General features: G+C 47.3%; 1 protein-coding gene across 1 annotated transcript in view; it reads left to right on the top strand.

Annotated features, from left to right (window-relative positions):
• The window catches only part of TLN2 (talin 2), a 242,140-nt gene that overhangs the window by 98,430 nt on the left and 121,709 nt on the right, over nt 1-22,001 (top strand). The window contains exons 15-23 of the mRNA XM_036268699.1: nt 1,568-1,676; nt 2,402-2,610; nt 3,176-3,274; nt 7,807-7,974; nt 9,464-9,758; nt 12,040-12,206; nt 16,515-16,643; nt 17,788-17,901; nt 19,905-20,018. Of these exons, the coding sequence (XP_036124592.1) occupies nt 1,568-1,676; nt 2,402-2,610; nt 3,176-3,274; nt 7,807-7,974; nt 9,464-9,758; nt 12,040-12,206; nt 16,515-16,643; nt 17,788-17,901; nt 19,905-20,018 (1,404 nt within the window). The remainder of the gene's footprint in view (nt 1-1,567; nt 1,677-2,401; nt 2,611-3,175; nt 3,275-7,806; nt 7,975-9,463; nt 9,759-12,039; nt 12,207-16,514; nt 16,644-17,787; nt 17,902-19,904; nt 20,019-22,001) is intronic.

The raw sequence follows: 22,001 nt of genomic DNA on the forward strand, positions 1-22,001 counted from the left end.
CTGGGGTAGGACCTGAGAATTTGCATTTCCAGCAAGTGGTTCTCTAGCGATGCTGCTGCCACCTTTCTGGGGACCGTGCTGTGAGGACCACTGGGTCACTGCTACTGCTGCCTTCCTGTAGCTGCTGCTGCATGAAGTCAGCCCCTTGCTCGGCAGATCGTGGTCCGAGGGCCAGCGGCATGGCAGCACCTGGGGCTTTGTGCCAGGGCAGAATCTTCCATCTTCCCCCCAACTTCGGAATCGGAATCTACATTCCAGCGAGTGTGCAGGTTAACACTGGCCCGGGGCTGGCTAGCTCTGGGACTCTCTGCCTCCTTGCACATTAGAACTGCCGGAGGAGCTTTGAGGCCAGAGCCTAAGGCTCAAGCCAGATGAATCTTTGTCACGGGGTAGGGTCTGGGTAGCAGTGCTGGTCCACCTCCCCAGGCAGTGGTAAAACCCCTGCTTCAGGACTGGCAGGGCCATCACAGGGGCCAGAACCAAGGTACAATTTGGAGCTCATCTTGTGCAGCCAGGATGAACTGCCTCTGGGTTTCCCTGAGTGCGAGCTGTCCGTGTGTGTACTCGTGTGTGTACTTGTACACACGCAGGGTGCCGCTGTGTCCGAACCTTGTCTCCCAGGTACCTGAAGTCATTGAACATTTTACTCAGGAACTTCAGGATTAAATGTATAGCCGCTCCCAAATTCAGCACAATTGTAAGACAGAGTTTTAACATACTTGGATTTGACACTCCTGTTTCACCAATTTTCAAAGAAGTAGTATACAAAACAATATGATTAGTGCTAGATACATCCCGAACCTAGGTTAACATTTCTGGAATGTTTTAGGCAGTAGATCGGCACCTTATATTTCCATAGGGTTGCCGTTATCCGTGTAAATGGTCATTTGTTGGCTGAGTCCAGAAGTGCCAGAAGAGTTTCCTGTCTATAGGTTCACGTCAACACGAGCTGTAAGAGCTGTGCAGGTTGTTAAAGACCACTGAGTTCCTGCAGTATAAGGAATGCAAGCCACGGGACCTGGCCGTGTCACTTGTCCGTGGTTCGCCTAGATCTGGAACTGAGGTCTTGACTTGCCTTCCCCCAGGTCCTCCCAGGAAAGGTGCCACATGTGCATGGCATTCATGTTGTAGACAAAGGACACTCCCCTTGCTGACAGAGAACACTGATGAGCTGAGACACCCTAATTTCAAACCTGTTCTCTGATGAGCAAGGTAAAATTTAGCAATTCTTGGTGTTAACGTGCAGTATTATCATAAGATATTAATTATTCTCATTTTTATTGAATTCACCTAAATAAAGCCACATAGAATTTTTCTAAGATCTTAAAGGTTAAAAAAAAAAAAGAAAGTAAACCAGTAGAAACATGGAGAATCTACACACCGTTCATCCCCAGTGAAGGAGCGGGAGGCCTGCTATAGACATTGTTTAAGATGACTTAGGGGCCTCGTTGGTGCCGGCCCAGTCGGAACAGAGCCAAACTGCTGGTCTCATTTTATGGCACGACTCCTCTGGTTTCCTGGGTAATTCTGTGCAGGGATTGTGTAATACACTTGTCTGGTTTTGCAGGCGTCTAGGGTATGGGTTCAGAATAAAGTCGACGAATCCAAACACGAAATCCACTCTCAAGTCGATGCCATCACAGCTGGAACAGCTTCAGTCGTTAACCTCACTGCCGGTAAGCCCCTGAGGGTTTGTGGTATGTTGTGGTTTTGTTTAAAAAAAAAAAAAAAAAGTTCTTTGATTGAAACAGATTTTCATATTATGAGACGACCGTCTATTTTTAGGTACCCTGAGTGTTTCAGGCATTTTCTCCCACTGACCCAGGAGAAATGTGGGGAACATCTCATTCCTTTGTGTCTGTATCATGGATCATCATTAAAAAGCACTCATGTAGCTCTTCTCATTGCTCATCAATATGCTGGACACACTTCAAAGTAGACTGAGGCTAGTTTCTCCCTTCTGGGAGCTTACAGTCTGAGGGACGAGATCGTCACGCGTACCTCCTCCTGTCTGTCTGGCGGCCGTCTTTGCTGGGGCAGCATCGCTCTCATGTGCCCTGTCCAGTGGCCAGGAAATACCTTGGCTCCCTTACAGCATTTCGGGAGCAGAGCTGACCTCCCTAAGCTGCTGACAGCGGCCACGAGGAAGGCTGCGAGATGCTCAGCCTGCCTCCAGCATGTTAAAGGTGCTTGCGCTCAGTGTGTCCATGAGGGCAGCCACAGGGCCCTGTAGGGAGCAGCACCTGGAGGCAGGGAGCCAGCGTCTCACCATGTGCATGCGGTGCTCCGTGTAGCGTGGTGGCTGATGAGCTGCTGCCATGTGGCCACTACCTCCTGCCCACCGGGCTCTCCTCACTCTTCATCGCCCTCCTTTCATGGCGATGGCCCTTCTCTGTCCCAGGTGACCCGGCAGACACTGACTACACGGCGGTGGGATGTGCAATCACCACCATTTCTTCCAACCTGACGGAGATGTCCAAGGGCGTGAAGCTGTTGGCGGCCCTCATGGACGACGAGGTGGGCAGTGGGGAGGACTTGCTCAGAGCTGCGAGGACCCTTGCTGGGGCCGTGTCGGACTTGCTGAAGGCTGTGCAGCCTACTTCTGGAGAGGTGAGCTCTTGGGGCAAACAGCCACCCGGGTTCCGATGTGACAGGTGCAGCCTTTGAGTACCATGGATGGGCTCTTACTTCCTGAGTGGATCCTTCCATCCTGATAGGGTTTGCAGTTGTTGAACTGGATGCAGAATCTGTGGCTCAACATTCAGGACTAGTTGAACCTTTAATAGGAAGATTCCCTTCTCCCTCCCCTGCCCCCAAGGTACACGATGAGATACCACCTCAGAAATAAACAGATGTGACAAATACACATTTAAAGGGGATGCGAGTTTTGCATCCTAAATTTCATAAAGCGTGAATCACCTTCCTACCAGCAGAACGAGACTCATCAGTTGAACATTTCAAATCTATCCACCTACTGCTGGTGTGTGAGACATCAGGCGTCTCCTTACACAGGTTTCACCAGGACAGTTGTGGCTCCTGACTGGCAGGCGGTCGGAGATGCACTGAGGCGCAGGAGGAGCCCCCCGCCGAGCCCTCTCCCACACTGCCCGTCTGTTGGGGCCGCGCAGGAAGTGTGTGTACATTCTTTCCAACAACGTGTGTTCTTGGTTCACAGCCCCGGCAGACGGTCTTGACGGCTGCTGGAAGCATTGGACAGGCCAGTGGGGATCTTCTGAGGCAGATCGGAGAGAATGAGACTGACGAGCGATTCCAAGTAAGATATTTGCAGCCCATAATCTTGGAAAGGAGCCTAAGGGATGGTCTAGACCCAAACTGGGAAAATGTACCGGAAATCCAAATCTTCCTCGAGCGGTCGAGAGTAAGATTGGGGTGGATTATCTTGGGGGTGAGGTCTTTGTTTATTTAAAATGTTTATTATTTGAAAAACTATTTTCACTTACAGTCATCATTGTAAAGCACTTATTTAACTGTTCTCACTAGTCATTATGCTAGGCATTATTTATTTATTTATTTATTTTTATCCTCACCCGAGGACATTTTTTCATTTTTTTGTTCAGATAGAGTGGGAGGGAGAGAGAGGAAAAGAGAGAAACATTGGCATGAAAGGGACACATTGAGTGGCTGCCACCCGCACGACCCAACCAGAGCCGGGGACAGACTGCAACCAAGGTACGTGCCCTTAGCGGGAACCAAACCCGGGTCTCTCTGGACCGCAGGCCGACGCTCTAACCGCCAAGCCACACTGGCCAGGGTGCTGGACATTCTTTAAACACAAAAGTGAAAGGAATAATGTCATGAACTCCCTTGTTATCTATCACCAACCTCTCCAATTATCAACTCATAGCCAATCTTGTTTTATCTATTTAAAAGCAGTTTAAAAAAAAATTTATTGATTTTAGAGAGGAGGGGAGGGAGAGAGCGAGAGAGAGAAGCATCGATGTGAGAGAGAAACATCGATCGGCTGCCTCCTGCACGGGAACAGGGATCGAACCCACAACCTGGGTATGTGTCCTGACTGGGAATCCAACCCACCACCTTTTGGTGTATGGGACGACGCTCAACCAACTGAGCCACACTGGCCAGGGTGGGGATCAGTGTTTAATTGTATCCCTCCAGAGTCTACAAAGAGAGGGAAAGTGTGTGCCCCTGAACACTATACCCACACCCCATGGGCTTTGCTTCGTATTTGGAGGTGGGTCTGTTGTCTGTCTGTGACATCCAAAACCACAAACGAGGCGAAGAAGCGTTTTGTTGTCACCCAGCTGTCTGTCCTCTGGTGAACATCTGTTGCCACTGTGTGCAGTGGTTTGATGCCCTGCCAGCTCAGGCCAGATCGCACTCTGCCTGTCGCCAGTCACCGCAGAGGAGGCGCGAGGCCTGCTGTTCGGAGCTCCGGGCCAAGACGAGCCTCTGCTCACATACGTGCGGGCGGATGGCCTTCACTGCTCTTTCTCTGACTCTCACGTCTTAATTCTGCAAGTTAGTTATCAATACATTTTAATTAAATTGTTGCCGTTTGTCACCCGGCCAGTGTGGCTCATTGGATTGAGCATCATCCCGTGGACTGAGAGGTCAGGGCACATGCCAGGGTTGCGGGCTCGATCCCCAGTAGGGGGCTCGCAGGAAGCAGCTGATCGATGTTTCTCTCTCGCATCAATGTTTCTATCTTTCTCTCCTTTCCTCTCTCTCTAAAAAAAATCAATAAAAAGATATTTAAAAAAAATATTGTTGCAGTTTGAGCCCAGGCCCTCTGGAAGATGCCCTTCTCCACATTCTACGCCAAGTTCACTGTTTGGGGATTCTGTAGAATTCAGAATAAAAAATATTGTTCAGCCCTGGGCAGTTTGGCTCAGTGGTTGAGCGTCAGCCTGCGGACCTGAGAGTCCCAGGTTTGGTTCCCACTAGGGGCACGTGCCACCAAAAAAAAAAAAAAAAAAAAAAAAAAAAAAATATATATATATATATATATATATATATATATATATCACTCAGCTCTGCTCCAGCATTTAAATGTCTTGCTTCATGGGTGGCAGTGTTGCCGTGCCATTTTATTTAGAACTACCAAATTTCATCAAACACAATGCATAAGTTACACTAAGGCATGGCCATGTATGCTGTGATACACTAAACGTAACTTCATCCACGGATGTGTTTGTATCCCCTCTCCTGCCACACACCTGGGTGCTGGAGCCACGAGACTCATGCATACCCTGCGCTATACCAACACACGAGTGTTGAACATGTATGTCATGACGGAGGGCGAGGCCCATAATCCAGTATTCCTGGAATATGTACCACCAAATGCAAGCTGATTGCGCCCCCATCCTGGCTTCTCCTTAGAGCCCCAAAAGCCCTTTGTTAGAGCAGGTAATTCTTCATAGGCAGGTACTTACTCAGGAACTGTGTGAATATGAGATTCAGCAGTTGGTCTACTCGGCTTCATTATCTTGAAGTGATCAACTTACTTTCCTCAAAAATAGTGTTTCTCCGGAATGTTTGGGGAGCTTGAGGGGAAACTCACTTCTTCCTGAAGACATCTCTCGCACCCTCTTTGAAGACTGCCTTTCCCCTTCCCGAGATTGTTCTCGTCACGCATACGTGCGGGCTGCTTCCTAGTGCTTGTGGCTGGGCAGCGGGTCCAGGGCTGGTCCTGGCGAGGCTGTCTTTCCAGGAAGGCCTGACTTGAACGTTTTCTGTTTCTGTAAGGCAGTGGTTCTCAACCTGTGGGTCGCAACCCCTTGGGGGGGGGGGTCGAACAACCCTTTCACAAGGGTCGCCTAAGGCATAACTGTAGCAAAATCACAGTTATGAAGTAGCAACGAAAATAATTTTATGGTTGGGGGTGACCACAACATAGGGAACTGTGTTAAAGGGCCGCGGCATTAAGAAGGTTGAGAACCACTGCTGGGACTCCAGGTAAACAGTAAGGTGATCCTGCAGCCTCTCCAGTTAGGAGTAGCCTTTGGCTTACTGACCTTGGCTTTCTTACTCTCTCTTTTTCAGATTCTTGAGATCCTGTCTCAGAGCTTTTCTTTGGGCCTTCAATATATTGCATGTTCTCAGACTTCACAAAGATTTATTTTACACGGGCTACATAATAGTGGTCTTGTTGAAAAGTTTGACAGAGGCCTTGTCGGCAACGATAGCTGTAGTATCAAGTTCTTTCTCTAACTGGAATATTTTTCTTGGACAAAATTAATAGGAGGAGCAGGGTTTCTGTAAATGCATCTAACAATGCCCTTTAGAACAGTTGTGGCCAAATCTGGGTCCCTGTGTGCAAAGATGGATCTGTATCAAGTGGAGGGATACTGTGACCCTTCAGAAATTATTATCCTAAATCTTGTTAATAATTTTGTGACGTTCAAGTTGTGTTCTCACTGAGCATTGAGATATAGGTGTCCAAGAACTGTGACTTCGTGGGCTGTGCTGGGAGCAATTTCTAAGTGTTGTGTGGCAGACACATGCCAGTCGGGTCCCAGAGGCATCTTCAGCCTTTGGCACCACAGGCCTTGGGTTTTCCCTGGGTTTCCAGTAAACGTCTGAGACCCAAAAAGGTGACACTGAACTATTCCTTTAAGACTGCTTGATTTTGTCTAATTTAAAGTCCACTCACTTTGTGGCTTCTAATTTGCCTGGATAACATATGGCCGTTGCTCTGGGTAAAATTGTTCGGGTTGGACAGACTTCCAATGTATCTTCTGGTAAGAAATCTTGTTGTAAAGACTCTGTGAGTGCCCTTTGCATTCGGAATCAAAAGTGCTTTTCATTATCATCTGATGAATTAATAAAGACTTCTGACCACATCTCCTTCGGGAGAAGGTCTTCACATGTTGGCTCAAAATAAAAATAGCTCATATGTTCGGGAAGGCATTTCCAAACCAAATAAACTACCTTCAATATTAAAAGCAGAGAAGTAAGTTAAATGTAATGGTGGTGGCTCTTCAGGTCACACAGATGGGTAACAAAGCTGGTGGGCGCAATCAAAGGATTCTTCATCCTGCAGGCAGAAGGCCTTTTTGTTGAGTTGAAGCATACACTGATCTTGAAAGGCTCAGCTCCTTGCATCTTCTTTGAGGTCTTAGCTGTCGCTACGCAGCTTGTAGCTAGTTTATTTATGGAGGCTCCCTGCCCACTTTTCATAATAATTTAATCCCTCTGCAGAAGGCTAGGGAGCTCTGAGAGTAACTTCCGTTCAGGCGTTCCTTAGCTCTGGAGAGGTAGGTGTCCCCTGTGCATGTCCAGCATTGCCCTCTGGAGGCAAGACGTCACTGGATTTGTGGTGATCATTTGGATCTTTGTGCAAAGTAGAAATCAAAACAACAAAATTTCAAGTAACAGTGGGGCATGGTGGCTTAGAGGCCATGAATTATATTTCTCCTACAGCACATAGTATTTGTGGCATCTGAATACATTTTCAGAGTCTTCTGATCCACCGTACTGACCACATGCAAGCGACGTGACTCTCAGTGTTGGAAAAGTGCGTGACCGTTCATCAGTGGTTAAAATAAACCGTGTCCTCAGATTAACCAATTTTAGATTTAAACCTATGCGATTTAATGAATATGTAGGAGAATGTGTTATTAAGATGTGAGTCTCCTTCCTTAATCAGCTCTAAAGATAAGTTGACATTTCAGAAGAATAAGTAGAAAAAATATTATTCTGAAGTACTGACGGAAAAGGTCAAATGGAATTCTAAAAAATGGTTAAGTGGTCACCGTCTTTTATTTTACTGAAGGCTCATTAGAAAAAATATGAATGACTGGTTCTTTTATTTCTTTTTCTTAGGACGTCTTAATGAGTTTGGCCAAAGCTGTTGCCAATGCCGCTGCCATGTTGGTACTAAAGGCAAAGAATGTTGCCCAAGTGGCCGAAGACACTGTCCTACAGAACAGGGTGATTGCTGCTGCCACCCAGTGTGCCCTCTCCACCTCCCAGCTCGTGGCCTGTGCCAAGGTAAGCCAGCGGACACCTCGGCCCTTTCTACGAAGTGTCACATGCTCTTGTCTGCCTCCAGTCATTGGGAAGACAAGGGACAGAATTTGTTAAAATTGGCTGAGATTGCCCTGGCTGGTTTGGTTCAGAGGTTAGAGTATTGGCCCTGGAACCCAAGGATCTCAGGTTCGATTCCCAATTAAGGATACGTACCTGTGTTGCAGGTTCGTGTAGGAGGCAACCAACTGATGTGTCTCTTTCACATCAATGTCTCTCCCTCCCTCTCTCTCTCCCTCCCTCTCTCTCTCCCTCCCCCTCTCTCTCCCTCCCCCCTCTCTCTCTCCCTCCCTCTCTCCCTCTCCTCTCTCCCTCCCTTCCACTCTCTCTAAAAAAAAAAAAAATCAATGGGGAAAAAAACATATGTCCTCGAGTGAGGATTAACAAAAAAATAAATAAAATTGTCTGAGACTAAGAGCTTGCTTCAGGTGTCTTTTTTTAGTTCATGTGGTAGGGTTTTTACGCAAACTGCCCAATCCTGCTTTTATCATTGGTTCTTTGCTCAAGTCCCCTGGCAGGGGTACTTTCCGTGTCTCGTTGCCATTTCTACGTGCGAGTTGCCATGTTTCCCGTTTGGACTTGGCAGTGAGTCTTAGCGACACCCGCACACAAAGGGTTCCGGCACCATAAAGGGGTTCAGAAGGAGCCACAGAGTTCGTGGGGCCCCTTCCACTCTGCCAGTGTTGCAGTGAGGGCAGTGCGGACATGGGTCTCTGTCATCTGGATGTGTACACTCTGTATGTAACCGTGTTAACCACCGTCAGTCCAGGGTACCGAAGAGGAAGTCGAGGCCTTAGATGTTATTGCACAGGGGTGGAGAGCGGCAGAACTGAGCTTTCAGCGCAGGCCTGGCTTCGCGTGCCCTGTCCACTCCTGCACGTTAGCATGGGAGGTGTGTGTTCGCAGGTCGGTGACCTAACAGAGGGCAGGTCCCTGCCCTGGCTCAGCCGACCTGTCCTGTGGGAGGGTGCAGCATCCGTCGGAGGGGTCCTCGCTGGTCTGCCTCCTGCTTCCCGTGTGTACCCCCCTTGGTTCCATAGGTACTGACAGGGTCCCCCGTTCTTTAGAGTACCATGAAGCAGAGTTCCAGGTATCTCTGGAAAAAGAAATATAATCCTTGAAGTTGTCCTGTTATCCTAGCTAAGAAGACTCAATTCAGAAGTTCCTTAAAGGAGGGTATAATTGGTAAATAGTGGAAACTTCTCTAGAAGTAGTCAGTAGTATAGATTGTTATATGTCACCAATGAAGATAAAAATTAGCAGGCATCTAAAACCACAAAGATAAAGTGAGGTAGAGAAACGTGAGACACCACAGTGATGGTTTAGTTTAACACCCGGTCCTGTAATTAAGGGACTGAGGCCCAGAGCAGGGAGGGACTTGTGCAAATGCTAGTGCACACGAGGGACCGAGAGGTGACCCGCATTGCCCAGCCCCGCCCTCATCTCCCTGCAGGTGGTGAGCCCCACCATCAGCTCCCCCGTGTGCCAGGAGCAGCTGATCGAAGCGGGGAAGCTTGTGGACCGCTCGGTGGAGAACTGCGTCCGCGCCTGCCAGGCGGCCACTGATGACAGCGAGCTCCTGAAGCAGGTCAGCGCGGCGGCCAGTGTGGTCAGCCAGGCCCTGCACGACCTCCTGCAGCACGTGCGGCAGTTTGCCAGCCGAGGAGAGCCCATCGGCCGCTACGACCAGGCCACTGACACCATCATGTGTGTCACCGAGAGCATCTTCAGCTCCATGGGCGATGCTGGTGAGGGGCTGGGCTGGGGGTGAGGGCAGAGTTGGGGTTCCCTGATGGTGATGATGGGGAGTACGGAAGGTGATGGCTTCCTGGGGACCTGGTAGGGCAAGTTCTCTGCTCTCATAGACTTCCTCTCGGAGCCTGGGAAGGAGGCAGAAGACTTCTGATGTGCCCCAGCAACACCTCAAGATTTAACTAGAATTAACTAGGCTTTAAAAAAATTATTTACATTCACAGCAAATCCCTTTGTTCTACAAATGTCCATGTTGGCCGTGGAGGAGGCAACAAGGAGTCTTGCTAGAAGTTTACCATACGCACTGGTCTCAGGAAGTCACCACATGCCACAAAGGTCACAGGGGAAGTGTCAGGTGTTGGGCAGGCAGCAGAAGGCAGGGTTGGAGGGAGAGTTTAGGTAAAGGCCTTTATTGGGGTTTCCATGGGGAGGGCAGTACAAGACAGGTGAACGGTTTCAGATGGGCTGTGTGAGTGACTGCAGCAGGCTGGACGCTACAGGCTTTGTCCCTGGTTGCCTGGTGCTTGGCCCTGGGATGATTAAGGCGGAGGAGTCTTGCCTCCTGGCCTTTTACAGGTGTGGCTGGGACTGGTTAGTTTGCATAGCAGAGGCAGCTCCTGGCTGGACTCTTCCCTGTCACTAAGAACTGGCTAGCCCAGGAGGGGCAGTCTCTCTTCATCCAGAAAGGTGTTTTTATCAAGATGTCAAACATCATCATTTATATAGAAAATTAAAAAATATATCGTACAATGCACCTTTTCAGTTTGTTAGTTCAAAAGTATGTTTCCCCAGCCCCAGCCCATTACCCTGCCATCTAAATTTCCAGAACTTACCAATTTCTGCTTTTCTCTGTCCAGAAATTTTCAATTTTCCTATAATTGTGTCTATTTCCATCCTTTTTGCAGGGAGAGTATATGTAGGGTAAATTCCCATCAGTGGAATGCTGGGCCAATAGCTATGTACATTTCTTTTTATTTTATTGTGTCTATGAAATGTCTTTCCAGAAAGGTCCCATCATGTTTAATCCTACCAGTGGTTTGTATGGGGTCTGTTATCCTTCTTCTTCTTCACCAAAGCGGAGCAATACTTTGTAACAAGTATTTTTTAAAGAAAATTACCTTGTCTTTTTTGTATCTTTTTTAAACGATTGAAGAAGATACCAGTGCTTCACACATGTGGACTTTTCTGTTATTCTTTCTTTCTTTGTTTTGTTAACAGCACTTTTATTTTGGAATACCGTTAGGTTACAGAAAAGTTGCAGAGGTAGTGCAGTGTTCTCATCTGCATCCCCACCTCCCCACACCTGCAGCATCTCCCTCAGCCAGGACACATCTGACGGGGCTGCAGTTCTGCTTTGGTACATCACTGCTGACTAAACCCCAGATTCACCAGTTTTTCCTCTGGCGATGTCCCGGCTCGCTTCTCCCAGGGTCCGATCTAGGATACCTGGAGTTTAGCACATTTTGATTTTCCTGAAAGCTTAATTTCACCCTTAATGTTACGGTACTTCAGCATTCTTCTCAAATGACCTTTGGGAGAGGAAGAAATCCCTTACATTTCAATAGTTTTATTTTTAATGTTGACTCTGTACCCCTCCACTTCTAAAAGGAAGTTGAAATGGATGTCAATAAAATCATAGGTACAATAAAATCAAACAATTACTAATAATGAAGTCAAAACAAGTATTGGGAAGAAAGAGGTAAGCAAAGGGACATGGGCAGGAAAAACGGGGCCCAGACAAATCGTAGCATCTGGGCATGAAACTGGGCACCTGTGCTTCCTGTTAGTAGCACCAAATGACAGACAGATTACGTGAGAGTCCTCATCTGTGTTAGGTAGTAATTCAAAATATGAAAATGTTTTTTGTGCACATTACTCCAAGAATTTATTAAAGGGGCTTTTGTGTAAGCAGTTCTTGACCTGAGGTAAGTAATATTTTCTATATAAGTATTTACTAAATTTAAATGTACACAATAAATCCACATAATTTCTTTCCCTGCCTTCTCTTTATAAAGAGTTATTTTTGGTTTCTTATGTCATTTTTATTTCTCATAGTTAAAGATTGAACTTGGCTGTGCTTGGGCCATACAGCCCTGTAACCACAGGGACTATTTTTGATTCTGGGTCTAATTTGTCTGCAGTCCTTAAGGAGCGGGCCAGAGGACTAACTTCTCTCTGTCCCTCTCGCTGGTGGAGTAGAGGCAAGACTGACTCCTGAGGTTTCACTGAGCTCTAGAAAGCAGACAAACTGACCGCATCCTCAATCCCACCCTCTAGGTGAAATGGTGCGCCAGGCCCGGGTCCTGGCCCAGGCCACGTCAGACCTCGTCAACGCCATGCGGTCAGATGCAGAGGCTGAAATCGACATGGAGAATTCAAAGAAGCTCCTGGCAGCTGCAAAACTCTTGGCGGACTCCACCGCTCGCATGGTGGAAGCGGCGAAGGTATCATTGCCCTGGGTTTGTTCAGCTGGCAAGAAACCCTTACTAACAGTAGGGTTAGAAGGCATCTTCAAGATAGAGAATGGTCAGCGGAGTGTGCATTTTTGTTTGTCTAAAACCTAGAATGGCCCTGGCCGGTTTGGCTCAGTGGTTAGAGCGTGAGCCTGCGGTCCAGAGAGGCCCGGGTTCGGTTCCTGCTAAGGGCACGTACCTCGGTTGCAGTTTGTCCCCGGCCCTGGTTGGGTCATGCGGGAGGCAGCCACTCAGTGTGTCCCTTTCACGTCGATGTTTCTCTCTGTCTCTCCTTTCTCTCCCTCCCACTCTGTCTGAACAAAAAAATGGAAAAATGTCCTTGAGTGAAGATAAAAAAATAAATAAAATAAAACCTAGAATGGCTTTGTAATGCTTAACCTTGTTCAAGTGGGACAGGAGAAGGTCATGGGCCATGTAAACGCAGCTCTCCAGGGAGTGTGCTGATGGCCGTGGGCAGGAAAGTCCCTGCTTAGCGAGCGCTCTTTTTCCGTTGGCTTTATTGAAAAGGGTGATTCATTGAAAATCGAGATTTTCAACAGTAAACTCACATCTGTTTTGTCCCTGCAGCCTTGGTTACTTTGCCCTCCTTTTGACTTCTCAGCTAGACTCTGACCAAGATTTGCATAGTGGAGTGCTGCCTGCCTCGCTGTTCTTCAAATTGAAGTAGCAATTTAATATACTAGAGAAGAGTTTGAATGAAGAATTCAGAGCCAGCTTTGTGCTGTTTGATAGCAAAGCAATATGATGCTTCTAGGAGCCCGTAGTTCTTAACCCAGGGGGTCTGTTTCCCTATGAAGTAGACCAAACTGCACCTGCCTCAGTCCCACCCCAAATACCCTGTGTAAGTTCCACGGGAGAGTCTGTTGCCCACCTCGAGGTGAGAACTGTCTGAAGCGGATAGGCTATATTTTTCTATTTTGTTTTTATTATGCAACTAGCACATAGTTTCTTGGGGAATTTGTAGAAAATGCAGATAAGTATAAATAAGAAAATAAAAATCACTTTCTACTTTGCACCCCCAAAATAACATGTTTAATGTATTTCTGTGAGTTTAAAATTCATTAAACATCCCCACATCTTACCCTGTCTCCCTGGCCTCCAACACAATAGGAGTATATCTCAACCAAGCATGTGAATGACTTCACTTAAAATGTGTTGTGAGTCCGGCCCGTGTAGCTCAGTGGTTGAGCGCCAACCCGTGCATCAGGAGGTCGCAGGTTCAATTCCTGGTCGGAACACATGCCCAGGCTGTGGGCCCGATCCCCAGTGGGGGGCGTGCAGGAGGCGTCCAGTCAGTGTTCTCTCATTGATGTTTCTAGCTCTCCCTCTCCTTTCCTCTCTCTCTAAAATCAATAAAGAAAAAATATATTAAAAAAAAAAAGTACTGTGACATGAAGTGAGCCTTGTAGACGCACTGCTGTATCACCCGAGGGCCTGAGTTCTTTGAGATACATCATGGGTAGGGTTGAAGAGAAGCCCAGGGAGGAGCTGGGTCCGAGCTCCTAACCCCGTCCTCTGACAGCTGTTTCAGCTGAGAAGCTCTGCTTTTGACCACCCCTTTCAGCAAAAATGCACATTGTATTTTGTGTTATAGTGAATTTCTTTATGGTTTTTACTAGTTTTCTTTTTCTTTACCTCCCCACCCCACCCCCCACCCCAAGTCTCAACAAAGCTATTTCAAGCAAACACTCGTGTTCACACAAAAATTACTTGCTAGACTGGAAAGAACCTTAGTGGAAAAACTAATCAATCCCCTACTTTACAAATGAGAAAATTAAAACTCAAAAAGAGTAAGCCTACCATCACATGACCGGGCCCCGCCAGGCCCAGTGGACACATGGTTCTAGATGTGCAGTGCTCCCAGACCATCAGTGAACATACGGGTTGTTAAACCCTTATCTCTTTTATGTTATTTCTGATTATATTTATTATATGAGACACCACTGAGTGCTTTTGTAAATTATTTTAACTTTTAGTTAAAAGTTACTTTGTCTTTATGGCAATATTTTAATTTCCTGAATTTTGTTGCAAGCTAAAGTACACACAATGGTTTATACTAACAAAGAATGAATTTAACATGCAGAAAAATATATATTTTATCATTAGTAACTAAGATGTCAGGCCAAGATTAGTATCCCATGTCTGATACACCGTCATCAGATAAAGTCTGCTAAGGAAGCGCAGGAAGCGCTGAGCGGCTGTCCCCGCAGCAAAGCCGCCTTAGCTTGGCTCATCCTCCACGCCACCTCTGAGTTACGTGGCTCTGGGTAACCTTGGTGTTGTTCTGTTCCGCAGTAGTACGTCATTACGTGCATTGTTTGGAATAGTTCATCCTGTCTGTTGAACACAGAAGTCCTAATTTAATAAAAAAAAAAAAAAAGACTGCTAAGGAAGGATCCGATCACCCACATCAGTGTAAAGTGCAGAAATGTGGTTTCCTGCTGCTCAAAATATAAAATTAAAGCTTGTGTGCCCCTCCGGGCATTGATGAAGTAGCAGCTTAAAAATGCCTGATGACCAGAAAAATAAAATGACTTTCATACGCTTGAGGAAGAAGACGAAAAGTAGCCCAGATAATCCTTTCACATATGAAATGCAAACACATGTTTTTTTAGTTGCTAGAAACACAAAATCAAGACTACTAAAAGTATAAGGTTTTAAAGAATAGAAGATTGTAGCCCTGGCCAGGTGGAGGATCGCCCTATGTACCAAGAGGTCGCAGGTTTGGTTCCTGGTCAGGGCACATACCTAGGTTGTGGGTTCAATACCTGGTCAGGCAGCATATGGGGAAACAGCCAATCAATTTCTTTCTCTCTCTCTCCCCCCCCCCTCCCTTCCTTCCTCTCCCTCCCTTCCTCTTCCTCCCTTCCTCTCCCTTTCTTTCTCTCCCTCTCTTTCTCTCTCTCCCTCCGTCTTTCCCTCCCTCTCTCTCTGTCTCCCCCCACTTCTAAAAATCAGTGAACATGTCCTCAGGTGAGGATTAAAGAAAAAAGAATAGAAGAGTCTGATTCTATTCATGAGGATTGCCAAAACATTTGTCACAGTTTTTAAAACAATTCCACCCAGTATGAATTTCTATAACTTTTATAAAGAGTTCAAGGAAACCAATTCTGATAAATTGGTAAATTTGGAAAACTTAGCCATTTGAAAAGTGTAGATGTTCAGATCATTGATTTTTTTTATAACTGGCATATTTCTCTCCTCTGACTTGTGAGCAAATATTACTACCCTAAAGTGTCAGTGGAAAGAAACGTGTTCATCTGTATACATCATGCACTGATCACAGAACATGCAGGCCTGTGAGACAGTTCTTGAGTGCTGCTTCTACTGCAGGTGGGAGTGGAAGCCTGGATGTGCTCAGAGCCTTTGCCGAATTACTGTCCAGTAAAGTTATAGCCTCTCCCTGCACCACCTTTAGCCTTTCCCACCAATCTAATTAAAATCCACTTGGGGTCCCAGTGGACACTTTAACCTGCAGCAGTGCAGTAAAGGGCCATGGAGTTACACCCAGGAGGTGTGCATGCTGTGCGGGACACTTCCTCTCTCCCTGCAGGGAGGGGGCGTTGGATTTCTTCCTTTAATTCAGTGACCGTTAGTTCAGTACAGTCGGGTACCCGTTCTGCTTTCCAACGCAGGCTCTCTAGGAATGCAATCTCTAGACATGGTCCTTGAAGAACAATATTTCCTTACCGTCTTTTGGATGACATTCCTGCCCCCCACCCCCACCCCACCGTCTGCTTGTGTTACACTGTAATCTCAGCCCGTTCACGTCCCAGTGCTACCGGACCAGCGCGTCTTCCAGCAGTGACGTGTCTGACACGCCCATTAAAATAATGTTCTCTCTGAGAGAGATGGGCAGGGGAGATGTATCTTTTTTTTTTTTTTTTTGTTTATAACAGCATTATTTATTATAGCCAAAAATGGAAACAACACAAATTCCTGTCGACTGATGAATGGATAAACAAAATATGGCACAGTAGGGGAGATGTATCTTAACATCTTTCAAATCATGGATTTCGGAACGCACTATGGACAACCAAGGCTATGACCTCACATGTTTAATTGTCACCATTGGATTTCTACTGCTTGGCAGTGCAGTTTTGAAACATCCCCTGGGGGGTACTTTTTTGTTGTTGACAGGAAACATGTTTATGATAAAGACATTGCTTGAAGCATTTGTCTCTCTCTTCCAGATACTTTGTATTATTTGGAAAAAGCAAAATTGGAGGCGTACATTTACTGTCTGTGGCATAAGAATCTCTGTTTTCACTTGCGCAGGGGGCTGCAGCCAACCCTGAGAACGAGGACCAGCAGCAAAGACTGAGGGAAGCTGCAGAAGGCCTCCGGGTGGCCACCAACGCCGCTGCCCAGAATGCTATTAAGAAAAAAATTGTCAACCGATTGGAGGTCAGTACAGAGGCCGATTTTCTGCATGTTCATTTTACATGGCAAAGAGTGATTTGAAGGAATAATCAGATTGATAAGGCAAAGCCCATAGACCAGAAGCTAAATCAACATTAGTGATGTAGTTTAATGGTTTAGGTGCTGAGAACAATTTGAAATATTAGTTTAGGTACATTGTGCATTTAAGTGCAATGGTTCAGGCACATTGACACCATTTGAAAAGTTGCTTCATGGTTTCGGAAAGCCAAAATCTTTTCTGAGATTAGCATTCCTGAATGGAATTCAAAAAAAATTTTTTTCAAGAGGGTCCAGGGTTTGTTTGTTTTTTTCCCCTGGTGTTAAAGGATGTCCACACTCAGGAAGAATTTTTAGCTAAAAAATGTATATATTTTGTTAGCGGCAGTGATTCTTTCAAGGCTCCCAACAGAAAATACGAAGTTTGGAAGACCAGACATGGGGATTAAGCTTGGTTAGAGAGGTCTGGGAGGGAGTAATAAGAAATATTCTGTCGTTTCCCAGAACATTTACTTATTCTAAAAATATAAAATAGTAATAGGCACAAGCTTTGTAAGAAAATAAATCTCTCTCACAATTGTATGAGGAAGGCTCTTACACTAAAATTTGGGAGGATGGAGGCCAAACACCTGCCTTCTAGTATGTAATCCCTCTGTGTGTAGTCCTGGGTTCTGGAATAAAACGGGCCTTCACCAGGAAAGCCTGGGTCGTTCTGGGCCGAGGCTCCCCAGGGGTGGCCAGGAGTCATGAGCACCAGGTTTGTGCTGAACCCAAAGAGCAGCTTGCGCTGTTGTGGGAAAACCCCCCCCTCCCCAAACATGTAGACTTGATGCTGCTGATCATTGTCATCATGGTCTTGGAATTGTCCCTGGTCATTTTGAGGAAGACAAGTGAGCAATGGACCTTGAGCTTTCAAGCGTGCTTGTCTTTCTTACTGTCCCAGGGAGCATAAACCGAAAGAAGTTAACAGCACTGTTAGGTCAGGATCGTTGGTGCTATTTAAAAGCAGAGTCTGTGCCTGGAGTTCCCGTTCTTGCATGTGCAACTGCCCAGTGAAGGGGCATACGTTAGTGTGCGTGTGCGTGGTGGCACTCTCAAACCCTGGCCTGCCTCCTCTCCCTCTGCTCCCCAGGTTGCGGCAAAGCAGGCGGCAGCCGCGGCCACGCAGACCATCGCGGCCTCGCAGAATGCGGCCGTGTCCAACAAGAACCCGGCGGCCCAGCAGCAGCTGGTGCAGAGCTGCAAGGTGAGGTTTGGGCTGCCGGCGGGCCCGGTCTGCTGCAGGGAAAATCCCTGATAGCATTAGAACGCCGAGTGCCTGGTAATTCGGTTAGGTCTGATCATCCAGGCCCCTAATCCAGTTTGTTCCGGCTCCCATGTTCCAGGTGTTCACACACACACATGTCTGTTTTTTGTCTGTTAAGTGGGTGGCCTGTGTGAAGGGAGAGGATGTTTTTTCCAGCATCGTCTTTTGTTTGTCTAGACTTTCTTTTCGAGAGCCTGAAGCAAGGAGGATCAACGACGAGGCCATTTTGGGCCCTGAAATAGTGAGGAAGCATGGAATGTCCAGAGTGCCTTGGAGAGGCGGCCCCCGCGTTAGCCTGCAGTGCTCGGCACTGAGCGCACCCCGAGGGCCGTTTCACCCCTGGCCTCTGCCACAGTGTGCGTCGGCGCTGCTGTTCTGTTTGTCCCGGCAGCTGGGCCTTGCGGGCACGTTTTGCCCATGTTCCACAAAGGGCCCAGTACACACCTTTGTTGCCTTCTCTGAGGACCCAGGGTGTCGACTTGCCAAGGAGACCCCTGAACCGTGCCAGACACAAAATCTAATTGCGTAGCCATGCCCCCGGGCCGGCGATGCGTCTGACTGGATCTCCCGAAACCCGCAGTGAGCGTGGGCGCTGGCTGAGGGGCACCCTGGACCGAGCTGGGGCGCTGAGAGCTAACTGCCCTCTCCCCTTTAAAGAGTCTCCTCTGTGAAACCATTCACACGGAAAGATTCTGCCCCGCCTGCCTCCAAATGGCTCTTCTGAGGGGAACCACCCTGGCCCTCCCAGTCCTGATCCGGGGCTCTCCGAGGCCAGTCCCCCTGTCGAGGATCGCATGTGCTCTAGTGGAAAAGTCTCGGGGTGCAACGGGCCCTGTCCTCCAGACTGTATGCACAAAGAAGGGGTTTTCCTGAGCCAGGTCCCTGTGGGAAGGGAATTTATTTACTGTTAGGGACTCGATACAGCGACCAGCAGGGGTGGGAAATAGTACATCCCCTTCTCAGGGAGCACATGCTGCTGGCGTCCAGGGAAATACTCCAGTATGAACCCTCCCCCCCCTCCACTCTTTTGAAGAGGCTGAACGTACACGGCCTCTGGGTGTCACCGTCAGGAAATGAGAGCGTAACTGTTTATCGGGGAGGGGGAGAGGGGACCGAGTGACTGGAGCCAGGGAGCCAGCACTCCTGGAGAGGGCCTGAGAAAAGTCTCATGGAGATATTTTTTAATACTCGCTGGAGTGGGTTCCCGAAGAAGGCATGTCACTTGGAATCCTCATCAGGAGTGACAGCCACTGTGCTGACCCCTGAGGGCCTGGTCAGTCAGAAGGGGCGCGGGCACAGAGGGGAAATGTGGGAGGACAAGGCAGTGGCCCAGGTCACTGTGGGAGCTGGTCACGTTAAAGCAATCTCACCTCAGCTGCTGTGTCTCCCTCCTCTACCCTGGGCAGTTTGAGAAATGAGAAAGAACAGGGGAAGAGGAGCCGTGGCAATATGGAAGCTGATGGACAGAATGTATACCTGCAAAGTAAGAAATAGAGGCTCTGAGGGATGCTGGAGGCTCGGTGCTTCGCACTTTCTTCTGATCATGTGACTGCGGGACCTGAGTTTATCCACTAGCAAACTGTATAGTGTTTGAGTCTTAGTTTTCAACTCTAATGAGCCAGGGAAGTGTCGATCGGAACCGGGGACATTCTTTTAAGGCCTCATTGTGTAGAATCATCTCGTGCTGAATGTATTGGGACCTTGGGATGGCAGGGTAGACAGAGCATGTGTGGGAAAGGGTACCCAGAGGTTCTGTGTTAGGATCCAGTGTTGGTGCGGATCCAGCTGGCTGAAGGTGCTGTGTCAACCCAAGGTTTGGGACAGGCATCTTCTAGGAGCGATGACACTTCCAAAAAACACTTATCACTTGGCCTGTTTTCCACCCGGCTTTGGTAATTCACCATGTGAGGTGTGCTCAGTTTTAATTTTCCTGCTTCCTGTAGGCTGTGGCTGATCACATCCCTCAGCTGGTCCAGGGGGTGAGAGGGAGCCAAGCCCAAGCAGATGACCTCAGTGCCCAGCTGGCTCTCATCATCTCCAGCCAGAACTTCCTCCAGGTAACAGAGAATCATTCACCTTGATTGTACCTAAACCCACCCCCCACTGGGCAGGGGATGCCTCTGTCCTTAAGGAGAGGAAATAAGGAATTCACAGGCATAGCAAAGTCTGCAGTAAGCAGACCTCAAAGACCTCCTCTCTACAGCTGCAGTTTCAGGAGAGGTAGATTCAGTTTGGCAAAGCCAAATGCTCATGTGTTGGGAGGTTGCCCTGGGAGATGGCACAGACTCCATGGCTCTTGGGAGTATCCCTTTATTTCTCTTCTGTGAGATAAAACATGTAATAAGTTGCACGTTTGATGAACAGCCTAGTCCTGGGTGTTGCTTCGGGTTTTCTAGTTTCCAGAGTGTGTAATGCTGTTATTCTTGGCCTGGGAGACAAGAAACCGTGAGCACATGTTCTTCAAAGGTAGGACGGTTCCTTATGGCAGCTGTGGAATGAATAAGTATTGTCATCTTTGTGGGTGGAAGGCGTATTTATTTTAAGGACAATTAAATAAAATGAAAATATTAAGTTGTGGGAAAACTCCCTTTTTACATACTTCTTGTATTCAAATCTCTCAGCACTTTCTGTCTCCTTGTGCCTCATCAACAGCCCATGTGATTGGGCAGTTCTCTCCTTGGCCCTGTCTAGTTGAACCTATAGTTACAGGACCCGTTGTTACATCCATTTGGTTAATTTTTCAAGGGTTTTAGATCCCACATGCAAAGACCGAAGATGAAAAGTGTGGTGTTTCCTCTTATTTTAATTACACATACACATGCATATGTATGTATATATGTTTAATTGAAATTCGTCGTATATAGACTGTGTTTTTCATGTTAATAATTATATTAGCATTTATGATTTTGAATACTATTCTATCATCTGGCTATACACAGTGTTTAACATTGAACATATAGATTGTTTTCAGTTATTTGCCATCATAAACCTGTGATAGGATGAAAGTCTTTATGTGTGCTCAAATCCTTTACCCCTCTTGAATCATTTCCTTAGAGTAAATTTCTAGAAATAGGATTGCAAGCAGCTTCTTTGTATCTTCGGGACATGGAGAACTGTGGCGCAGACATAGTGTTTCTCTTTTCCTGTAGGTGGTCGGAGGGCCTGGGGCTGGTTGTGTCGTCCCCACTGCTGGCAGGACTGCAGGGGACAGTGACAAAGCAGTGTAGACGTGTTCCAGGGTCTACTCTGTCCCTGCCCTTGTCTTCCTTTTTCTTTTGTTGTTGTTTTTTTAATTTTGCTATTGTCAACCCATTAGGTCTTTACAAGAATAAGGCAGAGTTAGAAATTAATACAAATGGAATTGGCAGATCAAACAGTTGTTACTTTTTAGCCCTGGCCAGTTTGGCTCAGAGGTTAGAGCATCAGCTCTTGGACTGAAGGGTCTTGGGTTCGATTCTAGTCAAGGGCATGTACCTGGGTTGCAGGTTTGATCCCAGCCCTGGTCAGGGTTTTGTGGGAGGCAATCAAATGATGTGTCTTTTCACATTGATATCTGTCTCCCGCCCTGGCCGGTTTGGCTCAGCGGTTAGAGCGTCAGCCTGCGGTCCGCAGAGACCCGGGTTCGGTTCCCGCTAGGGGCATGTACCTTGGCTGCGGTTTGTCCCCGGCCCTGGTTGGTTCGTGTGGGTGGCGGCCACTCGATGTGTCCCTTTCACGTCGATGTTTCTCTCTCTTCCTCTCTCTCCTTCCCGCTCTATCTGAGTAAAAAATGGAAAAATGTCCTCGGGTGAGGATAAAAAAAAAAAAAATTGATATCTGTCTCCCTCTCTTTCTCTCCCTCTCTTTCTTCCCCCCTTTCCTCCCTCCCTCCCTCTCTCTGGCTCTCCCTTCCACTCTATCTAAAAACATCAATGGAAAAATATTCTCTGGTGAGGATTAACAAAAAATTTTTTTATTTTTTTACATCTTAAACATTCTTATAAACGCCCTTCCAGAAGGCTGAGTGAATCTAAATTTACACCTAACCGTATATGGAGCAC

The sequence above is a fragment of the Molossus molossus genome, unplaced genomic scaffold (genome assembly GCF_014108415.1).
Source record: "Molossus molossus isolate mMolMol1 unplaced genomic scaffold, mMolMol1.p scaffold_m16_p_1, whole genome shotgun sequence".
NCBI classification, from domain to species: domain Eukaryota; kingdom Metazoa; phylum Chordata; class Mammalia; order Chiroptera; family Molossidae; genus Molossus; species Molossus molossus.